General features: G+C 42.7%; 1 protein-coding gene across 3 annotated transcripts in view; it reads left to right on the forward strand.

Annotated features, from left to right (window-relative positions):
• The window catches only part of GALNS (galactosamine (N-acetyl)-6-sulfatase), an 81,300-nt gene that overhangs the window by 49,099 nt on the left and 19,652 nt on the right, over positions 1–12,549 (forward strand). For all 3 annotated transcript variants that reach the window (XM_050922611.1, XM_050922612.1, XM_050922610.1), the window contains exon 12: positions 1,016–1,137. In XM_050922611.1, coding sequence (XP_050778568.1) covers positions 1,016–1,137 — 122 coding nt within the window. The remainder of the gene's footprint in view (positions 1–1,015; positions 1,138–12,549) is intronic.

A 12,549-nucleotide genomic window follows, 5' to 3' on the forward strand; every position in this document is an offset into this window, starting at 1 on the left:
ATCAGGCTAATAATTGGCTGGAGTTCAGGAGACACACAACCTGGCAAAGCATACAAATGCACAAATGGAGAGAGCTAACTGCTCTGGATTTCTGAACAGACAGCTCTGGGTGTCCCTGGGCTGCTTATTGAGGACTTAACCCATTGATGTGAGCAACTGGAATGCCCAGATACTTATGGTCATCATACCAGCTGCCACTGCTGGGGAAATCCTGATTTTTGCTTCCACAGACTTTAATGAGCACTGGAGTGTTTTTCAGACCTGATGCAGATCTTCCAGCCCACCTAGCATTACCAGCTTAATAACCTAATACCAGGACTTTGAGAAGATGTAAATCAGAAAGACAAACATCTTTTATTATTATTATTTATTAAAATTTACAGCTTTCTTCAGTGAAATATGGCTTTGGGTCAGATTCAGAGAGACACTGAGCTTTAACATCTCCCCTAGAAGCTAGCAGGAGTTGTGGGTGCTCATTGTCTCTTGGGATTAAGCCTTTTACTTTTATTAGATTTTTTCGCCTTTGTAACATTGTCACCAGCCAGTCAGAACCCATCTGTGCAGCTCTGTACTGCAGTAATCAAAGGGAGGAGATGCTTTTCATGTGCAGAGTTGTTATGATTAAATGATCTCCCCTTTTGTCTTTCATTTGCCATTTCATTTTAATGAATATTTTATAGAGATGACTTTTGCGTTTTAGTAGTACAGAAATGTGAGTCCTGCTTCAGTTCTCACTCCAGCTTTACACCATATCAGCGCCAGTAGAGTTACTGTTTTTCACCCCAGCATAAGTAACAGCAGAATCCAGTTTGCCAACTCAAAATCAACTCTGGGTTAGAACTTCTTATTTTAGGGAAAAAAAATCACAGTTAATGATGGGCGAGTGGAGAAAGTGGTCTCAGCCAAAGTCTTGAGAGCTGAGGACTTCATATTTACGTCTGTTATTAAATAATAAACTCAAACCCATTCTCTCATCTCACATTCCCAATGACCCACTTCGTTCTCTCCAATGCAGGGTATTGATTTCTGTCCTGGGCAGAACATTTCTGGAGTAACAACCCATACTCAGGAGGAACACACCAAACTGCCTCTGCTCTTCCACTTGGGAAGGGATCCTGGGGAAAAGTATCCGATAAGGTGAGCAAGAAAGACACAAATGGAACTGTTCATTAGTGTAAATGTTCTGGTCCAGAAGGAGCTCGGAAGTGAGGTGGCAGGAAGATCTTCAGCAAGCACAGTGTGACTTTAACACAAGGCTTAGTTCATCTGGCATTTACTCTCCTGTTACAGATGCATTTGGTCCCATTATTTCACTGACCTGACTCTTTTGATTGCTGGAGAAGGTGGGCGAGGTGATATTTTTTTATTGTACCAACTTCTGTTGGTGAGAGAAACAAGTGTTCAAGCTTACACAAAGCTCCTCTTCTGGCTATTCAGGTTCTGTTTCGTAGGGGTAAAATAAGCTGTATTAAATGGTTATCGTCTCATTTGAGCATTATATTGTTTTCATGCCTTGCTGTCCATCTGACTAATTCATTATTAATGGTATAGATTTTGTTAATTGGTGATTATTTTGTCTTAAGAGGGATGTAAACAGGCAAATGCACCGAATGAAACTGATACGGCAATTGTGCCAATCTAGCAATGAAAGCAAAATCTGTGATGATCATATAGCTATGTGTGGAAAGAAGACAGACATTTCTTAGGGAACAAGTGGTGGTGGTGTACAAAGATGACATCAGCATAGATATCACCTGGGGTATATGGCAATACCTATATATTTATCAATAGACTTGCTAGCTGTTTCTGAAAATCAGGTGTTACACCTCAGAAAGCTTAGACAGGTGACCACAGGTCTAAACTAATAAATAAAGAACGGAACAAAACATAGTTTTCAAATTGTTTGGCCAGACACTGGGTTGGCACCTGTCTAAGTCAAGCTGGGACTGTCTAGTGGCTCTTGTCCCATGTCCACTACCCCTTAACTTTTGTGTCCCATGGACAGGACTGACTCTGGGGTAGCTGCAGAATAGTAAATCAGTGAACGTGCACACCCAAGCTAGTCTGCTGTCTGCGCGTGTTCTCCAGGGCCAAGCCTCCCCTTTCCCATTGCAGCACATTCTGAGAGGTTTTACCACTAGTGCCTTCCCTCTGCATTCTGTGACGGTGGGAGCTTCCTCGGAGAGTAATTGAGTTGGTGGACTCTTTCCCCACACCGCCCACTCTTTGGACTATGCTGGCCTCTTAATATTCCATAACTGTGTCACTGCAACTTGCACCTCTAGCAGATTTCCTGCCCCAAATGATTTCTGCAAGGGTTTAAGCAGGCATCAGCTAACCCAGCCAGATAGTGAATCTGGCCCTGTAAGTTTAATTACAACCACCCTGTGAAAAGTCTGTCTGGGCTCCACCCTTCTCCGTTGATTAAGAAGAATGTTATGTGGGTTTTAGCACAGTCAGATGGCGGACTGGGATATGCTATCTTTTCCATTCCCGTTGGCTCTGATTTATAGAATGTATAAGTAAATAAGGAGGAAAGTGGGGCCGCCAAGAGCACCTGCACAGAAATGGTTTTGTGCAGTGGCTTTTACAGAGAGATGTTTTCTGAACTGACAGGACTGCAATTACTCAACCATTTTAAATAATTGAGTGGATGCACTCACTCCATTATTTTCAACAGCACTGAGCCTGTGCTGTCCACTAAGTGTTCTCACTAGAGAGAGAAGGGGAGAAAAAATATGTTCATTCTTCTCTCTCATAACAGATGAGCACCCTAGAGGTATATTACACAGTGTATAAAACTCTCCAGAATCCCATTGCATTTGCTCTCTTTCTATTGCATTTCAGCACTAATGAACAAACCAAATCATATCACATCTTATTCTTTGCGGCTGCATTTTTGAATTCAGCTCAGTAAAATTACATTACTGGATTGGGATTCCAGATGAGATTATATCCAGTTGGTTTAATGGCTGTGTTTTTTGTGGGAGGTGGAAATCACCCCATTCCAAAAATTAGATAATCAGAAATCTTATCTTGGCTATGTTGGTCTGTGTTTTGAAGAGGCTTATCTGGGAGGTGTCTGTTTGCAGGGCACCTGCTGCCTGATAGTTTAAGCATTCCTTTCAACAGCCATGTTTTGAGGATTGAACTGAATTGCAGTGATACATCTGTAGTCATTTCTCATATGGTTCCATTGCTTTCTGGACACACACAAGCTGTTTCCTTGATTGAATTTTATGGTAAGATTATGACATGATTATGGAAAGCAATGATGTTATTTGATATGCAAATCATAATGGAAAGGATATTTTTAGTAAATGAATATTCCTTTCTGCAACATGTAATGTTACTCGTCTCTGGTCACATTGGAAACATCATGGAAAGTAGGTCTCCTATCCTATGTAGTACTTAAATTACCCTCATTTATGGGGATGTTACTGGTATGGCTGGTGTGTATTTTTATTTAGTTTAATTATTCCCTTTGGCAGTTTGCCCATTGGGAGTCCCTACACTGATGCTTCTCAGAGGGAAACCCAGCATTCTGTTGCCAAAAGGATAATTTAACTCTGTACTGGTCCCAGTAAGAACCTTGATTACCTGCATCTCCTTAGCTCTTGTGTGGCAAGGACTGAGCCAGTTTTGTGTCTTTGTCATCTGAAATGTTAATGATCATGTATAAGAAAGCTGAGGGACAGACACTAATTTATGTCTTATGTTGTTTTTTTGTAGCTCTGGGGGTTTATTTTTTAAAACATAAGATCATACATTAACACTGACAATGTGGGGGAGAAGCATTTATCTAAGTCCAAGCAATATTCATTCTCCTCTCAGAACACAATTCCTTGTCCTTCAGATTAATTTAAAACCACTGGAACTGTAGAAGGCCTTAGTTACAGAATATATCAGAGACTGTACTAGGTGATTTAATAAGTATTTTCCTTTATTAAATTCTTTGATTCTCTGAGTATTGCACATCCCACAAGTACCATACAGGGAACGGTTCTTTCCAAGAATATGATGCATCCAAGTAACATTTTAGAGAGATTATTTTAATCTGTTGCTAGCGCCTTCAGAACCAATTGTGGGGAAAAATACTGCAGCTTTATTCACACATGCCTATATTAGGATGCTTTACAATACTCACTAAGAACACAAACAACCAGTGAATAAAACTAAACTTAGCACAGCATAAAATACAATAAACTCAGTACAAACTGCAATAAAGAAGGTGTTTGGAGTCAGACTCTGAAGGTGCAGAAGGAATTGTCAGGATAAATCTCTAGAGGTGCAACATCTTAACAAACCAGCACAGAAAGCTACAGCCATTGCTTATCATTAATAGCAGTCAGTAATGCCATCTGATCTGAGTGATTGATCCTCATCCAAACTAGGAGTCCCCTAAACTCTGGGCCTGGAGAAGCACTGACCTCTGATTTCAGACAATATAGTTGACTAGAATGGAGGAAACAAATGGAATCCACAAAATTGGCTGATATTTACTAATGGTTTCAGAATCCAACAGGAATGTGTTTAAAACAGGGTTTACAAGAGCATGATGAAAAATCCTAGAAACCATCAAAGAATTAACAATGCTAGTTATAGGGCCAGAAAAGAGAGGAAGAAGCTCCTGACGGAACTGATAGGAGAAAGATTAGCTGCTCTTCTGTCAGATCCTGACTTCACAGGTCAGGGAAGAAACGTCAGAACGAGCAAAACCAGTGTATAATTTCACCCAGGGGATAATCAGAGGGAAAGTTATTCTGGATCCTCGCCATCTAACCAGAAGGAAACAGCAGTGGCTACATTGAGGAAGAGCGCTGGAAAATTACCTGCAGCCCAAGGAGGAGTGCTAAGGAAAGCAATTAAACTATGAAAAAGTTGCTGAGAAGTATAGTTAGATGCCTTGGTCAAAACAACAGAAACCTGCTGCCTGGTATCAACCAAGCAGGTGTTAGACAATGAAAGGTTACTAGGAAGCACTCATGTCAGGCACATGCCTGGAGTTCTTCCAGCAACACCTCTTGCAACAAACAAGTCATCCCACTTCCTGGGGGGGGGGGGTCTGAAGAGAAATATGACTGTGGAGGACAGCTTGTCTAAGTACATCTATGGGCTTTTGCCCGTTGTAATCCAGACATTGGTACCTCTGTGTTGCAGTGAGCCATTAAATCAACCTCTCCTTAAGTAAGTGCACCAGCAAATATTTTGATGAGTAACCCTCTTAGCAGAGAGTGACGCTTCACAAAAAGGCATATTAAAAGAAACAAATTCATGAATGAAGTTCAAGTGAAAAATTATCTGAAAAGGGCAGACAGCTAATAAAAAGGCCCAGACAATGTCTAGACACGTAAGTGGCTACAAGAAACCGCTGCCTCAAATCCGGACTCTCAAATCAGCATTGAAACAAATACTGAAATATCAGGTGAATAATCACCATCATTTTTGTTTAAGTGGCCCATCATTAAGCAGTGGACAGTAAAAGGCTAAAAAGTCAGCAAACCATTCACAAATTATATTGGTGAACTAGGTTGTACAACACCTCGCACAACAGGATCCTGGTCCATGACTAGGGGCACCTCCTAGGTAGTATGTTAATATTGCTACTACTGCTAATAATAATAGGTGGGAAATAAACTACTTCTGCCTTTTTAAAAACAGCAATGGGAAACTGCCATATGGCACCTAGACGAGGTTACAGGGCAGGCATTAACTTATATTAAGACTCTACAACTAGAAACACCAATAGTGCAACTCCTCCAGCCCAACCAGCCATTGTAGAAGAGTGTGGAGAATAGTGCCACCCTAATCTGTAACGCTGCAGGGGTGATAAGATTCTCAGAGACAAATAGATCTCTGTCACTGCCAGGAGGTCAATACTCCTGATGATGGACCATATCAGATTTAATAACCACAGACTGTGCATTCTGTAGTAAAACCATCCTTGCTCAGATGACTGAGGAAGGGAAATACAGTCAACAGGAGGTGTGGAAGGGAAGTAAGCCAAACATAAGGCAGAGGAAGAAAAGTCCCACTGGCAGATGACACAGGAGAACCCCCAGCAGTGATCTGCTACCTCCAGTGATAAGGCCTGGGAGCAAAAACAAAACTTAGCACCCCCAAGTAATTAATAATAAGACACAAACATAACTGTAAAAGCAGCATCACCACCTATCCTCCCACTTAAACAATGCACTTAGCTAAACAGCAGCAATAAGGGCTCAGATGGAAAAAAGACAATACGGGAACGCTCAGCTCCAAGGCAACATCTGGTTTTCAGTGAGGGTCTAGCTCTACCCTGTTTCACAGCATTTTTGACTGAGGTGCAAGAGGCTGTGACTTGTCTGAGATCATGCAGTGATCCTGGGGACTCTGCAACCCAGGAACCTCTTGTTTTCCAGGCCTTAGCTAAAACTGCTAAACCACACTTCCCTTCTTTCTAGGATCGTGGAGTTCCCTGTTTAACATGTGCTTGTTGAGCTCTTCTGAAGACAGAAAATTGATGTAGGAGGTGTGGGGGAGGGGACTGCCTGTCTCATCATCTGAAAGATTTTGGGCTCATCTGGTGTTTCCATGCTTGGTAACACCTAATCAGTACAACAGTTACTTCCCTTTCCCACATGGAAAGGAAGGTGATGGTATGTCTGGGCTGCCTCTGCTTTCCACTGGGAGAAAGGGCTAATTCCAGAGTAACCCTGAATCAGCCGGGACTGTAGCTCAGTTATACAGGCCTACACTTGCCACCATCCAGCCCTCCCTTTGGTTTCCTTTTATCCAGTGTCATTGCAACAGCATTTCTTACGGCGCTCTGTTTAGGATTTAGGAGTAGTAGCCTGTCTAAATGGATACGGCCCGCTGTCACCCACATTGTAAATAGGTAAGGTGTCCATCTCCAGAGCTGCTACTGATACTTTGTACAAAGATTTCTCTCCCTCCCTCCCCTACTCCCCACCACTGCCATGGCAAAGATTTGAATAGCAATAGTGCTTTAAAATCTGCATTTGATCAGTGGGTGCAGCTTTCATAGATTTTAAGGTCAGAAGGGACCATTATGATCTTCTAGTCTGACCTCCTGCACAATGCAAGCCACAGAATCTCACCCACCCACTCCTGTAACAAACCCCTGACCTATGTCTGAGTTATTGAAGTCCTCAACTTGTGGTTTAAAGACTTCAAGGTGCAGAGAATCCAGAAGCAAGTGACACATGCCCCACGCTGCAAAGGAAGGCGAAAATCCTCCAGGGCCTCTGCCAATCTGCCCTGGAGGAAAATTCCTTCTTGACCCCAAATATGGTGATCAGCTAAACCCGGAGCATGTGGTCAAGACTCACCAGCCAGTACTCAGGAAAGAATTCTCTGTAGCAACTCAGATCCCACCCATCTAACAACCCATGACAGGCCATTGGGCATAGTTACCGCTAATAGTCAAAATAGCCAGCACACGCTTCAGGGACACTGTAAATTCTAAAGTCAACATTTAAACAAAAGTGGTGTAAACGGGTCCAGTACTGATAGCTGAGCCCCAAGGAGAAACAATTGTTGGAATTAATGATAATATGGGAGACCATCAATAACTCATTTAACCACACATTGCTTTATTAAGTCCAAAGGCCAAATGGTAGTTTATACAGTTGCTGTAAATATGTCCAACAGTGTAAAGAATAAGCAATTACAACACCCAATACAGTAACGAAGTATTTCATAAGCATGTGATCAGTATGCTTACAAACAGGCCAGATCTAGGGAAAACTTGTCTATTCCTGGCATGCTCCAGCATGACAAAGAACCCTCACATTCATAACTTTTTTTACCCCTTTCAACAAACAAACAATGTCCTAGGTAATTAATACTTTCACTAACCACCAGTTTGAGACAGTTTGCCCTTATTTCCAGTCTTAATCCAGATAAGATATACAACCTCCCTTCTCCCCAAGGTCTCTCCTCTTTCTCCCTTCCCACCTTTCCCGCTGACCAATAACTTTTTTGATGCACCTGGGTTCCTATCGGTCTTCCTTTTTAAGCTAACACTGGTATCCCCACGTTGGCTCCTTCCAAGACAGATCTTTTTGTCTTCTTTAAAACCATCGGCAGTCCCCCTATTGGTCAGAGACCCTCTTTTTGGAAACTTCCCCATATCTCATTAGTTATTTTTTTTGAACCAGATACCCTCTCTACTTCATTTCTTTTGCCTTATAACTTGTTTCTTTCAAGGGTTACTTGCTAGCCAGGGCCTTTCTTTACAACACACACATTTCCAAATGTAAGATAACTCTGATTCCCTAATTGTGTATTTACTCTAAAATGATGGTCAAAAAAACAAACAAACCCAACACCAGAAAAAGAGCCGTTAAAAATAGGCTGAGATTAATTGGACCAGATGGACAATCCTTTTGCTGATTGCTGGAGACAGCCAGCCAGCAAGAGGAACCTGATTGACATACTCAGGAAGGGTGCTCCCTAGATGAGCCTCTGAATTCAGAAGGCCTTGCTCCCAGAGAGAGCCAGCTAGAACCTCAGACAAAAATCAAGGACAACATGGTTGATTGTGAGTGCCTTGGAGAGAAAAGGTGTGAGGCAGTCATTCGGACCTAGCTCTTTGTAGGCTTTCTATGTTGTCAGCAGGAGAACTGTAGAAGGAGTGTGATAATTTTGCACAGCAAGAGCCAAAGGGATTTAAGAGCAATTGTATTAAAATGCCCCAAAAGCTACCAGAATAAAAGATGATTAAAATATGGGTCTCGGGTTGTTTTTTTATTTTAACCCTCTTCCCATTTCCGTTTACGTCATGCCTCCTTCCCGTCAGTGCAACTTGCTGCATCTGAGAAGCAGAGCCCAATCCGGTTGTCTCCTTCTCATCTAATTCAGATTTTACATTGAGAATAAACTTGACAATGGAAAATAGCAACAAAGGAAGACTGAATAATAGCAGAAGTTTAAGTCTTAAATACTATAGTGGTGGATGCTATAGGAACCCCAGAAAGTACCTGAAGTAGATAAAATTAGCTCATCAGGGTCTGAGTGTGATTATTTAATTATTAGAAACCAGAAGGGATTTTTGTTAAACCATTCCTATAGAGAAAGAAGTAAAATACAGAAGCCACTTTATTAACCAGATTTTATGTTGTTCCACTACCTTCACATATGTCTGATTTAAAATACACTGTAAATCTGAGTACTGGTATTAAATAGCTTGGTGTCAGACTTCTAGGAAGCTTGTTGTACTATCAGGAGGAGTCCAGTGGCACCTTAAAGACTAACAAATTTATTTGGGCATAAGCTTTCGTGGGTAAAAAACCCACTTCTCTCTGACAAGCAGTGGGTTTTTTATCCATGAAAGCGTATGCCCAAATAAATCTGTTAGTCTTTAAGGTGCCACCGGACTCCTTGTTGTTTTTGTGGATACAGACTAACACGGCTAGTCCACTTATACTTGTTATATTATGGCCATTTGGTAACATTTCTCTCAATATTAAGATAATCCTGTGGCTCCCAAGATAGAGGTATTGGAGTCTGCTTGTATATAAATCACCTGGAAAAGGTATAATGTAAAAACCAAGACCTAGCTGAAAAACTAAGCTAGCTAGAAATGTTCTGCCTGTTTTGGGTATACTGTTTATTACGGGTTTATGTGTGATGAGAAAGATAAAGAAATTGGCTCATAACTTCTCATATAATTCAAAATTAGTAGCAAACCTGAAGGTGAAGGACTGTGAGGATTCTAAGATTAAAATCATACTCTGTTAATCAAAGTAGTACAGTACATTAAAGACCTCTCCATTCCCTCTCCCAAATGTTAATTTCACTGTAGGGCATGGGGGAGGGGGTTAACAGTGGAGCAGTTTACATGTGGATTTGTTTGGGGAGGGAGGAGATGAGAACAGATTGCCAAAGCACAATTACTCTAAATGAACTAAGCACAGGCCACACCTGTGTCTGGGACCTAGTGCTTGCAATGCAGCCCTGATTGGCTCCCAAGAGACTTCCTGGAGGTAAAGTGTCAATTAGTGTAATGACCCTGGACTTCGTCCACTCTGTTCTTTCATTCTGAGCATGGAGTAACTTCATGTACACAGGGGGATCTCTTTTAGCAAACTCCTCTCAACAACACCTGCTCGACCCTTGCTCACGTTCTCTCTTCTTTCACTGCTATTCCCAGCTCTTCCCTTCAGCAGGATTGTTGAGCTAGAATACAAATGCAGTGTGCCCTGGAGGCAGAGTGGTCTGAACCTTCACTCAGGGTGGCTCTGGGAACGAGAGAGCAAACCGCGGCGAAGCGGGTCTCCTTTCCCGGTTTGCTCTCTCGTTCCCAGAGCCCAGAGCAAGCAGGTCTCCTTCCCTGCGGTTTGCTGGGTGGCTCCGGGAACGAGAGAGCAAACCGCGGCGAAGCGGGTCTCCTTTCCCGGTTTGCTCTCTCGTTCCCGGAGCCCAGAGCAAGCAGATCTCCTTCCCTGCGGTTTGCTGGGTGGCTCCGGGAACGCGAGAGCAAACCGCGGCGAAGCGGGTCTCCTTTCCCGGTTTGCTCTCTCGTTCCCAGAGCCCAGAGCAAGCAGGTCTCCTTCCCTGCGGTTTGCTGGGTGGCTCCGGGAACGAGAGAGCAAACCGCGGCGAAGCGGGTCTCCTTTCCCGGTTTGCTCTCTCGTTCCCAGAGCCCAGAGCAAGCAGGTCTCCTTCCCTGCGGTTTGCTGGGTGGCTCCGGGAACGCGAGAGCAAACCGCGGCGAAGCGGGTCTCCTTTCGACGGTAACATTCAAACAGCTGGATAGATAATATCATTTTTATAGAAAATGCTGCAGGCTCTGCACTTGGAGTCTGATCCTGCGTTCCAACTGAAGACAATGGGACGACTCGTAAGAGATAGAGAAGTTCCTAGCTATGTTAACAGTTCACAGGTAGATTTCAGGTTGGTTACCAGGAAATATCTGCCCCCTAAACCTTGGGTACTAATCAAACTCGCACTCCTAATACAAATTCCTTCTCCAAACATGCTTCTGCTATGAGGTTGTGGGCAGTGGCAACCCACTACATACAGTCCCTAAATACTGCTCTGTAAAAGCTCGGCACATGAGCGTGGGGATCATCAAGCATATTGTAGATAGGAACAGGTCAGCCGGCAGGTCTGAATAAATTGTGAACTCCATGGGGCAGAGGCTCTGTCTTCCTCCGTTTTTGACAGGGCCAGCCACACTGGCACTCAGATAATAACCCCAAAGGAGCGAAAGATGACTTCGTGGCATGACTCCAATTTAAAGTGAACAGTAGTCACATGGGCAGGGCACTCCCCTAGTACCATCCCCACACACTTGGGACAGGACTAGATGAGAAACATGGGTTGTGTTTTAAAAACATGTTATAGCCAACGTATTTTAGGGCCAGACTGAGAGAACCTTACATTGACTATTATGCTGGCCTACACCATGAGGAGACTTGTGGAGTAGAGTACTTCAGGTGAATAAGGCTGTCACAATTCAGCATGTTTTAAAACACTTGCGGAGTCTCAGTGTAACTTTTAAGAACTTGTCTATTTGGTACTTAACTTGTTTTCACTAACACCTTTTAGGTCCTATGTTTTCAAACACAGACTAGATATGGCCTTGAGGTGTGAAACTATTGTCTGAGCCAGGCTGCTTCAAACAGACCATGCTTCTGGAAATTGTTCAGTCTGTGCCACATACTGAAAGGATCTAACTGTTGAGGTACTACAGTGATGGATGGTTCGAATACCCCAAGATAGATAGACAGAGGGATAGGGGTGTTCCCATTCCACTTTCCTTGGCTAATCTGAACAGGTTCACAGGAACTGATGTTGGGCCAAGGTTTCCTCTGGTTACTGAACTAGCGAGGGACACACAAACAATGGCCTGGATGTGCAGATCCGAGCAAGGAGATGCTGTAAATGACACTAGCCCTTTCCATTCTATTCGGCACCATGCAGACTTGTAACAGATGGCTGGTGAGAAGCAGAGCTGTGGGCAAACCCAGTGGCTGTAATTATGACAAAAAGGAAGGTTTCACTATCGACAGCCTTGACGTGTATGAAGCAAAAAGCAGCAAAATCACAGCAACACATTGTTACCTGTCAGCCAGTCCACAGCTCGGGTTTCCAGCTAATTTTGAACCCTGTGCACCAAATGCACTTTTGGTGGGTGAAGCATTTAACCCTTAGGTATTCTGCAAAGAAGATGTGAAGCTTAAATTCCACTTATAAACAGTTTATAAAAGATTAGTAAATGCTGAATAGGGGTTAAATGTGTTACAGACATAAGTGGTATGTGTGTTTAGATCATTATAACCACATCAGTAAAAAGTGTGGTGGTTCTGACCAACCTATTGATCTGTTGGACTCGAACAATTAATTAGCCGTTTATTAAAGCATCTTTAATCATTTATTAACCCTTCTATAAATGGCACCTAAATACAAAGTGTGATTAAATAAGATTTTCAAAACGCTTTGAGATCGATAGATGAAAGGTGCGATAGAAGGACAAAGCACTATTGCTATTAGAATGTATTTTCATGTGAAGTACACAAGCTGTCTTGGTTTCTGATATGC

Source organism: Gopherus flavomarginatus, chromosome 14 (genome assembly GCF_025201925.1).
Source record: "Gopherus flavomarginatus isolate rGopFla2 chromosome 14, rGopFla2.mat.asm, whole genome shotgun sequence".
Taxonomy (NCBI): domain Eukaryota; kingdom Metazoa; phylum Chordata; order Testudines; family Testudinidae; genus Gopherus; species Gopherus flavomarginatus.